The sequence below is a fragment of the Empidonax traillii genome, unplaced genomic scaffold (genome assembly GCF_003031625.1).
Source record: "Empidonax traillii isolate 1590-97213 ecotype Southwest subspecies unplaced genomic scaffold, ASM303162v1 scaffold62:size2133460, whole genome shotgun sequence".
Classification (NCBI taxonomy): Eukaryota; Metazoa; Chordata; class Aves; order Passeriformes; family Tyrannidae; genus Empidonax; species Empidonax traillii.
Genome location: NW_020955255.1, coordinates 909858 through 925664, shown reverse-complemented (window position 1 = coordinate 925664; position 15807 = coordinate 909858). Strand labels below are relative to the sequence as shown.

Genomic DNA, 15807 nt, shown 5'->3' with positions numbered 1-15807 from the left:
TTGTTTTTTCCTTAGAGATGAGGAGGAATTGATTCATGGTATCAGAGGGTTGCTGGGCTCTCCAATTAGTTGCCTGGTTCACTTCTTTACTGTGCCTGATTTTCTGTATTTATGTGCTGAGCACTATAATCACTGATTTTAGTAGCAGACTCTTTCCATTTAATCTATTAGTAAGAGATTGGTATTCAGGGTGTAATTTCCTGTTATATTCAGGGTGCTGTGGTGGCAGCTGTTGCCAGAATGGGTAGCTCTGTGGTTTCTCATCCTACATCCTTAGCACAAGCAGAAAAAAACCCCACCGAACTTCATATGTTTCTGCTACACTCTCTTCTGCTACACTTGTAGAATAAACTAATCCACCATTTTACTATACTAACAAAATAAAGTTTTCCCTTGGAGCAGTTTACTGATCAGTCATGGGATTGCACAGTTGTTAAACTAAGTGCAGTGTTGGGAGAAAGAAGAGAACCACTTCCATTGGCAGTTCTGTAATCAGAGGTGAAAAGGTGATAATTCTTTACTGTGGAATAGATAAAAAGTGCAGTGTAGTGCATTCATAGCCATTATGAAGCACAGAACATTTATTTTTCTTGCTTTCTTCTGGTTCTGAAAGAGGTCTCTCTTGTTTTCATTTTCTTACTGTCTCTGCAGTTCCAGATATTAATTAGTGCGTCAAGAATTTTCTTAACTTAAATGAGAAGCTAGGATGAAAAGGAGTTCAAACTGTATATTTGAGAGTTTGGATTTGGGCAATGGGAGGGGGAGGAAGAGCACTGTTACCAGGACAAAGTTCAAAATTGTTATGAAATTTTCCATATATATTTTCAGAAAAACTTTTGGTTCAGGAAAACTAAATGTGAGCTTAATTTATCAAAGGAAATAAGAGTAAAGGAAAATAATTGAAGTAATAATTATTATAATTTTGAGTTTTCAGAAGAAAAAGTACAGAAGCTTGTCTAAGCAACCTTTACATAGAAATTTTTCTCTTCGTGAAAAGTTCTTAAAATGGGAAAGGCTGTTTTGATCCCATGAGGTTAACTTGGGAGTCTGATGTATTTAACAAATACAGATGTTCATTCACATCTTGTTTTTATTTCTACCCATTTTAAACTTATTTAGGGTTTGGGTTTTATTCTTGAGAGTTTTTGTTGTATGTGTGTTTTGTGTTTTTGTTTCTGATACTTTTTTTGTGTGTGTGTTTTGTTTAGTTGGTTTTGTTTGCTTGTTTTTTGTTTTTGCATCCAGAACCATAAGTGACTTCTCAAGAAACTATCTCATTAGCAAGCAGGAGTGGTCAGGGCAGTGACCTGGCTTCTATAGTAGCAGTTGCCTGTTGTAAAAGGTTTCGTATAAGAAGAGTAATACATAAGGGAGGTTGTGGAAAAATAATCCCAAACAAACAAAAACCCACACTCTGAATGCAGTTCTGTAATTTAAATCATTCTCCATCGTGGTCAGTGTAAAGGGGGCTAGTTTGTTTGGAGATTTTTTTTTTTTTGAGTTACTTGTTATTGTATTCAAATTTTATTTCTACCTGCCTTTTTTAAATAGCATAAAAATGCCTAAAGAGTAGGATAAAACCACAGTTCAGTATTATTTCTGAATATATCCTCCCACAGCTGTCTTGCTTACTGTGAACTTGGAAGTACTTTTTCCAGACTCGCACAGTTTACAAGTTCAGATTATAAACTCAGAAGTAAGTAGATCTGAAATGGAAACTCAGTTTTTCTGTAATCCTCTGAACTTCATTGGTAAAAGCATACACAATCAAAAAAACAGTTGTTAGTAGTGCTCTAGCAGGCCTGAACTTGGAGCAAAACCTTGTCAATCATAGCCTCATTTCTTTCTAAATTTGTTCTATAGAAACATTAACCTAAACCAAAATGCTTAAGTTATAAAACAAAGTAACTTTTCATGAAAGTGTGTTTTTGGTAGAACTGAGGGCTGTGTCATTATGGGTGAGACTGAAGATGAGTTTTTACAAGTCAACTTCCTACCCTTTTATCATGGTAACTGTTCTATTAGTGGTTTTTTTGTATTCAGCTGCCATTCAGTTGGAATACTGTAATAATACTTTAATGCTTTTATGAATACTCTTAGTCTTAATTTTCTCCTAGTGAATGCCATGAAAAAGGAATGGTTTCTCTGCCCTATAGAGAGTATTACATATGAATCCTTTTTGTGAAAGAAATGTGTGAAATTGGTGGAAAAAGATTTGATTTGCATTCTTACTGGTTATTTGAAGCACTCGTAATTTAATAAACAATATGAAATAAAGGAAAAGTCTACCATGTTGAACATGGCTCAAAATCCAAGACCTTATCCTTGGGCATTTCCTGAGCAGTTGTGTCATCAGTATCCACCTTCAAGACTGTACAGGTGAGAGGAGATTGACAATGTGTTGTATTAACATTCATTACATGTGAAGTTACTCTCTTAGGTACCTTCTGTGCCTTCTGTATAGAGCAGCCTTAAAAGAAGGTTAGGCTGCCATGAGTGTGACTCCTGTGTGAGTTCTTTTACCGCTTAATTCAGAACCGTTGCATCTCCTGAACATTTGATTCCTATCATTGTGGAATTGTAAAGTTTCAGATAAGCATTTGTATTTAAATATAGAAAAAATAATTTTTTTCCTAAACTGGTTTGAATAGTATGGCAGAACAGCAGTCTGTAAACTTTGAGGGAAGGATCCCATCTACTATATTAGAATTTGTAGCAAGGGAGGACAGCCTGTAAAGTTTCAGGTCAGCAAATATCTTAGATTTTCTAATTTCTTTTTTTATGTTGGATGTTTAAGTTTCTGACCTTTTTGACACTAGTTGACACTAACATATTGAAGTTGTATTGTCACAACCACAGGCCTTCTACTACTAGTGTTTTCCTTTAGCTTTTCTGAAAAATAGTTTTAAACTTTGTTTGTATTTTCTGTCACCATCTTGCTTGATTCTGATCTCTTTGTAGAGCATAACCTTCTCATAAATTTTTTTCATGTTGGTGCACAGTGACTGGAAAGGCTATTTAGGTAAACGTTACAAAATGATTTGGTAACAGGTTCTGAGAAACCAGAGCTGAAACCAGGATATTTAAAAAACATTTTTGACTCTAGATGTTCTTGAAGACATTAGTAATGCACATTGAAAATGATTGTACATAAATAACTTTTTTTACCTTTCAGTGTTGTATGCTCAGTAAATACATAACTGCAGTTGTTTATTCTGCAGCTTTTAAATTGAAGAAAAAAGTCCCTCCTAAGAACTAGGAAAGGTGTTTCGTCTGTAATGGATTGCTTTTTTGCTGAACTTCTTGTGAGGCTTTTGCTGTTCAGATGGAGTAGTGCTTAATGGAAGTTCTAGGAACAGTTACCTGTATGAAGGTGCTCTTGCCATGAACTATAAATATAATGTTTTTAAGGGATGTAGACACAAAGTAAAAGATGTTAATAATAGTTCTGTGAAAATTGGCTTGTCAAAGACAAGGGATTGAAGCAGAAGAATTGGCAGGTTTTCTTGTTACAACTGCCACCAATTTCATTGTTCACGTTTGTGTGTTTAAGGTAAATCAGTAGAAACATTACAAAAATCCTTTTGCAACTGAGCTCACCAAACTCCTGGAGCTTTAAATGATACTATTAATCTTGATCTTGTTTTTGCTTAATTAGTAGGGAATGTTAGCAGTGACTTTGGTAGGTAATTCATTGTATTAACAGAATACTTAGCACTGAGGCATACAAGCTAATAATATTTCAAGTGCTGTGTTTAACTTGGGGAATAAACATAGATGTGCCATTTTTTGACAGCACATTAAGCAAAATTGGTTATTAGTTAACATTAATGATACCTAAACATAGATAATTTACTTCTGAAGTTTGTAAATTGATTACAGTTAATAATAATTGGAAAGATTTGAAGTACAGCACATGTGATTGGAAAGTATAATAATTTCATAATATAATTTATGTTTTTCTACAGATATGCATGTGGATGAACTACATTTTAATGTTCTGAATGTCTGAACAATATAATCTTTTTGTAAATTAAGAAACAGAAAATAAAAGAACCTCAGAATGGGAGAAATTAAATGTGTCTATTATTATTAATTTAGGTAACTTCCATCTGCATCACTATGCCATGGTAATTCATTGTTGTTCCACTTCAGCTGGGTTTTACTCTAGCTGTAGTATTTTTATGTATTTTTAAGGGGTAAATTGAAGTGCATTAGTTTTAGACTGTGCAACATTGAACAGCCACTATATCATATTGTAGATATGTTATCATAGTTACGTAGAAAACACAGTGCTCAGTGGATTTTGAAATAGAGGTGCAGCTCTGTGCAGATATGCCAGATCAAAACTGTGTAGTTACATTTTTTTAATTGTTTTGCCTTGTTTCTTTTTTTAAGCTCATATTCTTGTTAAGCAATATTCTTCATACTAGAAGACAGTTTTATTTTGATTGGTCAAGATTTTAATATGCAAATGGCCCATGTCCATGGTCAACAACAAAAACCCCTCCAACCAAACAAGCATAATTAACGCTGAACATGTAATCTTTAATTTTATGATTAACAAATGCAGACATAAGACAATTTCATATTCTATGTGTCTCTACCTTATTTTTGAGCATAGTATCTCCTTTTTTGTTCTTTCAAACATTTTAAATTCCAGATTTTGTCTTTAATTTGAGCTTTTGGAGATTTGTGTACTAAAACAAAGATCCTGTTTTTTAGTTTTGGGAACCTGTTGGCACTTGTGGAGAAGTTTGTTACTGGATTAGACAACAGGTCTCCTTTCCCTACATTTTATCAGTTACATCAGGGCCAGGCGCATTTATTTAAGGAAAGTACCTTCCAGAAATGAAACCACATGGTCTGTGTTATACCCTCTCAATTTGTAATTATCTACAGTTTCAGTAGCTGGTTGTTTGAGACAGATTATTGTGTTTGGTAGCCAGTGAAACATTTAATATTTCTGTCCATAACCTAACCCACAACTGTAAACTAGATATCTTCATAATTCTGTTGCCTTTCTCTTAGTCACTTATTTCCTGTCGTGGTATGTGTTCTACTTGGTGATAACCTTAAATTTCATATATTTAGCCAAGGTGAAACAAGAAGTACTTTCTACATTAGCAACAGCAATTAATACTGCAGTTAGTAAGCTTCTAGTCTTTAATACGTACAAACTGATTGTACTGGACAACAAAATAAGTGTTCCAGGAAGGCCTAAAATAAAGCACCTAAAATAGAGATCTCAGAACTTTTAGGTGTTATTTGTATATTTCTCAAAAAATAAAAGAAATGTGTGCAGAGAAACTCCTCTAGGATGAAATTCTATGAAAAATATTTTTTTGAAAATAGTTATCATCAGGAAGTAAGCTGTTCAGTCTTTGCTAGCAGTTATACTGAATCTGAAGATCAGTTTTTCTGGAAAAAGTGCTTGGGTGCGTTGAATCTTCATAGCTTGACTGAATGACTTGGACTTACAATATGCCTTGTGTATAGTGCAGTTCATTCTGTTGCTTTTTTGTAGAGGTTCCTATTTCTGTGTTTAGTAAAACAGGAGTTTCTAACTGAAAATGCCAGGACCGAAGTTGCTCAGATCGTAGCCATTTATAGGCTTTGTCAGCAACTAAGCATTCCATTCCAACGAGCTGATTTATGCTGAATTGAAAGAACTGTTTTCGGCAGGGATGTGGCTTATATATCAATTATATTTAAACTGTAGTATCCTGTTTATATGGGAGAATAATGCTTTGAATGGCATTAGTAGAGATAAGATTTTGTGTAGAAGTAGACACCTGATGTCACCTGAAAACTGCATTTTTCTTCTCCTTAGTAGAGAGCTGGAGGACTTGATCAGTACAAAGGTTGTTACAGAACATGGAGGGGTTTTGGCAGTCTGAATTATAACCATCTCTGAAGGTATTTAAAAGATATGTAGGTATGGTGCTTGAGGACATGGTTCAGTACAACTTGGCAGTGCAGGATTATTGGTTGGACTCGATCTTAAAGGTCTTCTCTAACTGAAATGTTTCTATGGTTCAGGGTTATGGTTCTGATTTTTGGATTTTTCTTTTTTTTAACTATATATTTAAGGCTGTAACTTGATTAGCAAATTAACTAAGACTGCATTTTAGCCATTTCCACTGTGATCTTTTTAGAACTTTTTTTCCCCCTAATATTGCAACATGGTGCTTTTTCAGTGGATATTTATATTTGTTAAAGTGTTAGCACAAGGTGTTTGAATTGCATCAGAGTATTCAAGTCTGATGAAAACCAAACTACATGATGAAATAACGACATGCCAATAAGCTTCCAGTTTAATAGCACTTTCTCAGCTATAGTTATTAGTCACCTTGTGAGGTTTCTTCTGACAACATACCTTGACCTCCCCATAGGTTTCAGCAATTTTGTTTTAACTGCTGTATAGGGAAGAATCATCCAGGTTGCTTGCTTAGCCATAGAGTCCATTTCTACTAAAAGACAGTGTTATTCCTCGAGTACCTTGTTCCTCTTGACTTACCTCTTAACCTTTATGTACACTGATTATGCCAATACAACTGTTAGAGGAATTAAATTGTTTTAACAGTAGTTGAATTCACCTTTCAGTGGCTCTGAACAAGTTGTGTTCCCATGTTGGAAATGTGGTTTTCTATTCACAAGTGCAGTTTAATGATGTGTCTTCAGCTGAGAAGTACCATTTATAATGATAAATAAGAGACTACAGTTAAGGAGAAAGGTTTCATACAGTGCCAGAAACTCTCAATAACTCTTCTAAGAGCTAAATTTAGTTTGTTCCAGGAATGTTAGGAAAAATTCACTCGTGTATGTGCATGCATATTTAGTATACGACACACACTTTATTACTGCCATTACTGAAACAGTACATTAGTGTTAGGCTATGCTGAATGAATAATCTAAAGTAGAAGTAGTACATGTTCTCTTTGCTTTCAACAACCGATGTGTTAATTTCTTCTGGCTTCCAAAATCCACTGTTGAATTTGGCATGAATTTTACTTTAAGATCGTGGGCTTCTTTTTTTCCCTGCATGTTACCAGTTCAGCTTTCATTGTACAAGATACGCTCTCCTGCCAAAAAGTAATAACCAGCTTTTGTCATGGTTACTTGCCCAACTGCTAAAAACTTTCTTTGGGCAATTACACAGCATGGAGAATGCTTGTTGCCAGTCCCCCCTATCGTTTCCCTTCCACACTCCATTTATCTCATTGCTGTACATTCCTAAGTGCCTAATTCTGTATCTTTTTGTGTGTACTACTTTAATATATTTATGTGCTTTTTCACATAGACATTTTTGCACAGGCACTTATCTTCAGGGACTTTTTTACAGTAAGTAAAAAACGTTTAAGGAATAGTTTAGTAGATGTTTAAGACAGTTGAAAAGATAAAATTGTGTAAGATTTGTATACATGAGTTAAATCTGTTAACTGCTCTTTAGGAAAAGATATTTAGTACAAAAAATATTTATTTAAACTTTAAACCTACTGCTACAAAAGTTGAATAACTCTAAAATGCCAATATTAAATAGCAATGCTAATAGATGGAAAATCAGTCAATTTGGATAATAAAATAATTATTAAATCATTGTGTTAGATGATTCTTAAAGGAACATTTCATATACATATGTATGTGTGTTTATGTATTAGGCAGTGATACTTCTACTAAAAATGCTGGGACTTCCTAAAACCTAATTCAAATTAAAGCTTTTGTTTAAAAAATAATTCTTGGAATTATTCTTGCTGTGGAAAAGTTAATATGTCAAAGTTGTATGTTGAAAACCACACAAAAGACAAAACAGCTCTCTAAGCAGTGATCTGAGCATTCACGGTGTATATTTTTCTGATGGTGTAATAAAACCAGAAGTTTCTTAATCAGTTTCAGAAAATGCTTTAATTTAAAAAACTTTATTTTCATTCTCTCATTTCTTATTGTTAATGTTTCATACTTAATTTTTGAAACTCGTAATGAGTTGAAATTATTCAAAAAACTAAAGTAGGAAGGGCATTGGACATGCAGTTTTATTATCACTGTAATTCTTTTACTCTTTGCAAGTTTGTTGGTAGTGCATTGTCCAGCCTATCACACTTCACCTTGTTTCTTTTTTTTTTTTTAAACTAGAAATTTAAATTGATAACGAGGGAGGATTATTGCATGATGAGCCTCAGGTGAAAAATAAAAGTAATTTCCACAAACTTTGACTACCTGTCCCTTTGAAATAAAGCGTTTATATTGTATAATACTGAAGAGTTAAAATCTGGCTACCTGGAAGCTCAGTCTCACAGTGTTTTCTAAAATGATACTTTAGAGCCTTGTGCAGACTAAGGATAGACTTGACATCCTAGTTCAGTGTGTATTTTTGAAATTTTACTCTTCTGTGTTCCATCAAGATTTGTCTTTCTGTGCAGCAGACCAAAACAAAGTACATACTTGATGCATGGATTTGACCCCTTCTAGCACTCTCAGTTGGAGATACCAGTAGCTGAATTTCAACCAGTTTAAAATGTCACTAGGGTTTTTTTTTTTTTGTTTTGGTGTGAGTTTTTGTTTGTTGGTTGGTTGTTTTGTTTTTGTGGTTTGTTTGTTTGTTTGTTTGTTTGTTTTTTCCGCTGTAATAAGTTGGAAAATGCTTAGTGTTCTACAGTGCAAGAACTTTTTAAAAAGCTTAGTTGTAGAAATTTTTTTTTGGTGGGAAAGGAGGTAGTGATACAGAGTGGGAGTATATAAGCAAAGCATGACCTTGCCTCGAAGGTATAATATTTTTAACTAAGAAAGTATCTTGACTTTTATATTTAGATAAATCTAAATATATTGCACTTTTTATATCCAAAAGTAGAGGAAAGGAAGTCTTAGCACTTGCTTTGCTCATATCCAGATGTGGCTGATTAATTCATTTATATCTGTATATCGTATGACACTGTTCTTCTTTACCTTGACTCTCCTATGCTTACTCCACTAGCATATTTTTAACCAAAGTACATAATTTTTTTCTGGCTTGCGTTCAGACTTCTTCCATCCAACTGACTAGCTATGTATTAGATATGTTCAAGAAAAAGGAACTCAATGTGGAATTTTGCTGGAATTCTGTGTAAGAATTCTGGGCAGTATTCCAAATAGTGTCTTTCTGGTGCTTTGTACACTGGTATTAATGCTTCCCTGATTCTGGTAGAAAAATCTTATCTGGCTCTTTCTCCACTCCCCCGTCTGTGTTGGCAGCATCGTGTTCATTGGTTTTTCTTTTTCTGTGAGTAAGCTAGTAGTTCTTTTCTAGTTTGTCCTTAAATTGTGGATTTCATCATACTTTTGCGATGTCAATTGTCTGGGTCATCACGTTGCTTCAGTGTTATCCTTCCCGCTGTTAATAATGGCTTACTGTCTTGCTTTGATACTCTTCTGCTTTTTCTATCCAGTTCCTTAGTGCAAGCATTCTTAAAAAAACTTCACTTTAGCATGTCTTCTATCAGCTATTCACCACCATTTTTTGTCTTTCAAATAATTATGGGTAACCACTAACTGGATTTTTTTAATGTACTTTAAATTACTTATGTGAGCCCTTTTGAGTCACAATTTAGGTTCTTACATGGCATTGTATATATTGCTTCAGTGAAAGTGAGGGTTTTACTGTGGTTTTTGTCTTATTTGGAAAATGAGTTATTACAGAGGGCTAAATTAGTCTCGCACAGACCACCTTTCATGAAACTAATATTTATCTCTACAGAATTTGTTCTGAACCCTTGAATTTTATTTAGACCAAATAAAGAGATGGCTTACTTATAATTTCATGTTCATAATTAAAAGCATTTTTAATAAAGAACTAAAAATATCAGTAAGCTTTTCAAATACAGTCTGAATATGTCTTTCAGCTAATGGTAATGACAACAAGAAATTCAAAAGTGATGATAAAATGGATGGGGCTCCTTCTCGTGTTCTTCATATCAGGAAATTGCCTGGGGAAGTGACAGAAACAGAAGTTATTGCTTTAGGTTTACCCTTTGGTAAAGTAACCAACATTCTGATGCTGAAAGGAAAAAATCAGGTAATTTGTTGCTTTCTGTCTTTTAATAAGTGTTTCTTTTAAGTCTTTTAATATTGTTAAAATGCTGTTGAAATAAGTCATATAATAGTAAGCATTAAAGAAAAAGATGAGCTTTTGTTCCTTTCAGTTTTTTAATGAATTTACACCAATTTTTAGTAAATTTTGGGGAACAAGGGAAGGGTTGACAGCTACCTAAAGCAAAAGGTTAGCTGTAAGATAAGTACTTATCCCTGGGTCTTCACAAATTAAGTTTTGGAAATCAAGTAGCTTAGCAGATAACGTTGGTATATATGTGTTATCAAACTCTGTTTTTTTATATGCTGTCTGCTTTGTAAATACTGAAAGTTAACTGTTTTAATTACAGGCATTTTTGGAACTTGCTACAGAAGAGGCAGCTATCACTATGGTTAATTACTACTCTGCTGTGACACCTCATCTTCGTAACCAACCTATTTATATCCAGTATTCCAATCATAAAGAATTAAAGACTGATAACACACTTAACCAGGTACATTCACTGTTCAGTAGTATTACAAATGCACGCAGTAGAGGATGAGGCATGGCATGTGTTCTTGGCTCATGTGGTGTATGTTTAAATCATTTGGTTTTGCTCACATTCTAACACTACTGTAGTCTTACCTGTGATCATTCCATTTTGTGACACTGAAGGAGTTTTACTTTCTCTGTGATCTTTCCATTATGATGAATTTTCTTAATTTTTCCTTGAAGTATAAAGATTCTGAGGTGTGTTTTACCTTTAAATAACTTCAGAGTTATTGCCTTAGTTTAGAGACTGTAGGATAATAAAATTAACTTTCTAGTTCTGATATCTGAGATTCCAATGCTGATTTGAATTTCTCCAGTGGTAATGGCTAATGCCAATGCCTACATTCCAGTGCTTCGAATGATCACTCCAGTAGCACTGGTAACCTCAGCTTATGTGATCTGCTGCCCCAGAGGAAGAATACCATAATGATTGCTCTAGAGACAGATGTACTTAGTAACAAAAAATATTTTGCTCAGGACCAATTTCACAATAAATATAGATACATATGTCTGGTTTTAGTAGAACATGAGAATTAGAAAAAGTAACATAGTGACCATTTTGTACAAACTATTGAGAGATAAAAGGCACTCAACTTACCACAAATCAGATGGTTATTTTAAGATTAATTTTTTGTGTTGCATTTTTGATGATACAAAAACAATATAAGTGCCAAGTTACAGTTTCTGTTAATTGTGTTTCCTCTTAGGACACATAAAAAGTAAAGTTATAGCTGTTGCCTTGAAAACAATTTCAGGGTAATCTATTGAAAGACTTTTTGTTTCAGATCAAGTATAGTGTTGATTTTCCTGTTGATCTTTGTAAACATTCCTGTTCCTTAGAATCTTTTGATTATCTGCTAAAAGTGCTTTTTAAAAATTGAGAATCCTCACCCCAGCAACTGTCAGTTACAAAGAAAAATAAATACCCTCATTTACTTTTGACAAAGGAGAGTAGAGGATGAATTCTGTCTGCACATACAGTGGATGGACATATTCCCTAAGCAATGTTCTCTTACACTGTCCTCTGCCTTCTCTCCTAATACTGGTTTTGTACTCCACAGATTCACCTTTCCAATCTATAGGATGTGCTGACTTTTCAGCAGCTTTTATGCCACCATACATATCAATACCCAGTCTTAACATATATTCTTAGTCTTTGGGAACTTAAAACTAAGTTTAATTTAGAACTAAATTATGTAAATGAGTACTTGGCAGTAAGTATTCTAGTATCTCACAAGGCATTCTGTAATGTATAAGATGGATCTGTATTTGAAGGCTTTCTCTTCAACTCAGATTCATTTTAAAATTGTTTTTTTCTGGATGTTCAGGCAGGGTTTAAGAAGACAGAATGTTAGTATGTGTAACTAGAAAGATAGGATAAAAAATTAGAGAAAGGTGCAGATCCCTTATTTATAAAGAAGATAGAAAAAACCCTGTTTAACCAAGGGGTACTTTAAACAGCCAGACCTTTAAACAGCCAGGCTGGAAAGGTTCCATTAAGCTGTGCTATTCTAAACTTCTTGGTAATAATAGCTTTGGAGAGTATTTTTACTTAAATGCTCAGAATGAGTTGGTTCTGAATAAACAGATTCAAAAGGGACAATTGAAGTCTTCGTTTCAGTTTGTAATTCTGTGAAAATCCTTTTCCTGTGAGACATCAAAACACCAAGAGGAATATTTAAACTCAGATATAAAACAAATATCTTTTGCTTTATTTTGTGCAGTTTATAGACTCAGGAGAATTGAGAATAGAATGACCACTGTAACTGTAGATCTCTTTAATCATCCTTCTGTCATAAATGCATGGGTTTAGTCCTGCATAGACATTGCAGCATTTAGAAATAAATACTATACTTTAAATGGTATATCTAATCTTTTAAAATTACATTCAATTTTGTAAAAATAAAGAAAAACTTTGCGTACTACTTGCATGTCTTCAAATAGGCTATTTATATATTATGTTATTTTTGTTGTTATTTTTAACTTGTTTCACAAAATACTCATAATTTACCACTGTTAAGTCCTATATTCCTTTATGTATTCACATTGATTTTAGTGGAATGAAATGTAGTGTATAAGCATAGGTAGTGCTAACAAGGGTCTTATGTTAAAATTCACTTCACAAGCTTTGGTTCCATGGCTTATACAGTCTAAACTTTTCAAGTCATCTTAAGAGTGTGTTTTATTTCATATGTGTTTCTGTGCTTATAGAAAGAGTAGAAAGTAATTATGCAACTCAGCCAACTATCTGGGCAGCTTGAAAGTTGTGTGTTTCATACGTTAGGGAAAAGAAGTGGTGTTATCAAAAGATGTTTTCACAGAGTGACAGTAATTGATGTTAAATGTAGAGGTAAAGTTTGTTTTCCCAACTTGTGTTCACTAGGTCTTCTTTTTTTCCTTTCCCCCCACTTTCCTTATTCATTGATTCGTTTCAGTATGAGGAGTATCATGTAAGTTGTGAGACATGAAATTGTGTAGTAGCTCTAATACCTTTAAAATATGCAGTATGCGTTAATATGGTGGTTATTATTTTTACCTGGCATGCTCACTTGTCTCTCTTGTTTTGTTTTGTTTTGCTTCATAAGGCTACTGTAATGAAAGTATTAAATGGAATCCTTTTCTCTGCACTTTTTCTTTCTCAGAAAAAGACATCTAATCTTTCTGATACTGTCAGCTTTGGCAGTGGAAGTAGTTACATAGATGTGTGTTCTTGTGATATCATCCTGTGGTTACCTTTGAATTTCTAAAGTCCTGCTTGTGTTTAAAAACCAAAAAATCCCCACACATGGAGAGGATTTTGTTTTTCTTTTTACAAAAGAGGGTAGATAACAGACACCAGTTTGTTTACTCTTGGATACCTACTTTCTGACATTTGTCAGTCTTGTGTATTATTTCATCGTGTTAACACTGAGAAGTTAGGAAGTGTTAGTTTAGTATTTTCCCTTTCTGTCAGAGCCTTCTACATAATTAAAATGGCAGTAGAATGTTAACTGTGATACAGTCTTTTCAAAATTAAGATACTTCTGGTTTCTGTAGGATTTGGGTTTTTTGTTTGTTGGTTTGCGGGTTTATTTGGGTTTATTTCCTTTAAAGGAAAGAGTCTTGAAACCTACAAAATCCTCACTTCCTTTATCCTTACTAGTAGAACAATAAGCTTGCTACTAGAAAGATTGATATTGGTGCCATTTGAAGCCCCTCCTTACTGTGACATAAAGATTAATGGGTGTTTTCATTTTTGTTGTCTCTTCTCACAGAGTCAGACTGCATTGCACTTACGTTGTGTTACGTCTGTAGCTCTGAGTTTTAAATCAGTGGAGTATTTTATGTTTCTGGAGTTAACTATATTAATATTACTAATTAACTTCAAGCTATTATCTTGAAATATTAAGAAAATCTCTCTTCTGTCATTTTTTTTTTTAAAGCGGGCCCAAGCTGTTCTTCAGGCAGTGACGGCTGTGCAGGCAACAAACGCTCCCATTAGTGGGACCACTGTTAGTGAGAGTGCAGTGACTCCAGCACAGAGTCCAGTACTTAGAATAATTATTGACAATATGTACTATCCAGTAACCCTGGATGTTCTTCATCAGGTAAGTCAAATTTCATTTTAACTTAAGCTATGATTGGGAGAAACACATGTGTAAAACTTTATGATGTTTTTGGCAGATATTCTCTAAATTTGGTGCTGTATTGAAGATAATCACATTCACAAAGAATAACCAGTTTCAAGCTTTACTGCAGTTTGGTGATCCAGTAAATGCACAGCAAGCAAAACAAGTAAGTATAGTTCTCTTTTAAGTCTGGAGATATTCCTGTACCCTAAACATTTGTAAAATGTTAATGTAACAGAGTAACAATGTGTCATATACCTCTACCACATGCATTTTTTGAGATTAAAAAATAATTGGGAGTTACTGTATCATGTTGTTACATTGTGTGAAATCAGTGTTTTCACACAATAGTTTATTTACAGATACTGTGTCTAAAGTATTTTATACATCTGTATGAACAAATAATAAGACTGCACAGAGATGAAATAACATGCAAGACTGCAATTGTGGAAAAAAAATATCAACTGGAAGTAAAAATGTGGGATTTAGCTGGTGATGCATAATTCATTCACTCTAAGCAGCAAATTTAGTAAGCCCATTGGGTTGTTGTTGGTAGATACCTCCTAAGCATCAAAACAAAGCTATGCTTTGTGGATTAGTTACAGGTTTGTGAAAGTATTTAGTTATAGTATCCTAAAAAAATAATCTAGACTCCATTATAACCATAAGTACCCAGAAGAGTGAGGGCAGTTTTGGCTGTGACCAGACTGTGAAGAAGCTTTGCAGTGACGGATGAGCAGGATTGTGCTTTTGTTTTATCGGAAACTCTCCTATCCTGGGTAGGAGAGGGGAGAAACAAGTAACTGGTTTTATTCATTATGGCAGGAGAGAACCTATGGATAAATTACGACAAAGATCAACAGCATGTCATCTAGACCAGATGTTTTTAATTAATTAAATGGGATATGTTCACATTTGTGGCAATAGGAAAGTCAAACCAAAGGCAAAGGGTAGATTTTTATGATTGTTATCATTTTCAAGAGATAAATGGAATTAATTTATATTTTCAAACCTTCACATGCAGTCTGGGTTTGAGGAAGGCTGATTAAAATCTGTGTGCTGGTTAAGTGTTGCTTGGCAGCATAGAAAGTGCTTATTGCCCATAGATGACAGAATAGCTGAGAACTTCACAAAAGCGAAAAGCTCGCACCTCAGGCTAAGTTGGCAATTAATATCTCTTAGTAGAGGAAAGGCAAAAATGGACTTAATTTTCTGTTGTAAAGAATAAGGACTATATTGAAATAAAGACTTCATTAAGTGGTGGAGGATGGTAATTTTTGTCCATATCCCCAAATGAAATACTGGGCATTGAGTAAAAAACTGGTGAGCTGATCAGGACAGGGAATCTTAAAAAATGAGATCTTTTCAAAAAAAGGAGTGTAAGTTTTCATGCTGTTGAGGAAAACAAAGAGAAGGAGAGAGAAGAGACAAGATGATTTGCAGCTTGATTATGGTGATCTATTTTAGTATAATCTACTCCTGAAAAGGGAGCCCCCGATGGTCCAGGGGAAAAGACACTGCACTGTCACTGCAGAGACCCAGGTTCGATTCCCGGTCGGGGCCCCTCCCCGGGCAGCTGGAGCTCGTTAGCCCGTAAGGCAATCC

At 34.2% G+C, this 15807-nt stretch overlaps 1 protein-coding gene across 9 annotated transcripts in view; it reads left to right on the top strand.

The window, feature by feature from the left end:
- The window catches only part of PTBP2 (polypyrimidine tract binding protein 2), a 49585-nt gene that overhangs the window by 15569 nt on the left and 18209 nt on the right, over positions 1 to 15807 (top strand). For 4 of the 9 annotated variants that reach the window (XM_027879933.1, XM_027879929.1, XM_027879926.1 and 1 more), the window contains 5 exons: positions 9876 to 10048; positions 10413 to 10556; positions 13030 to 13044; positions 14017 to 14181; positions 14258 to 14368. In XM_027879933.1, coding sequence (XP_027735734.1) covers positions 9917 to 10048; positions 10413 to 10556; positions 13030 to 13044; positions 14017 to 14181; positions 14258 to 14368 — 567 coding nt within the window. In that variant the 5' untranslated portion in view covers positions 9876 to 9916. Of the gene's footprint in view, positions 1 to 9857; positions 10049 to 10412; positions 10557 to 13029; positions 13045 to 14016; positions 14182 to 14257; positions 14369 to 15807 lie in introns of all 9 variants that reach the window. The other 5 variants (XM_027879932.1, XM_027879931.1, XM_027879930.1 and 2 more) reach the window with 2 other exon arrangements.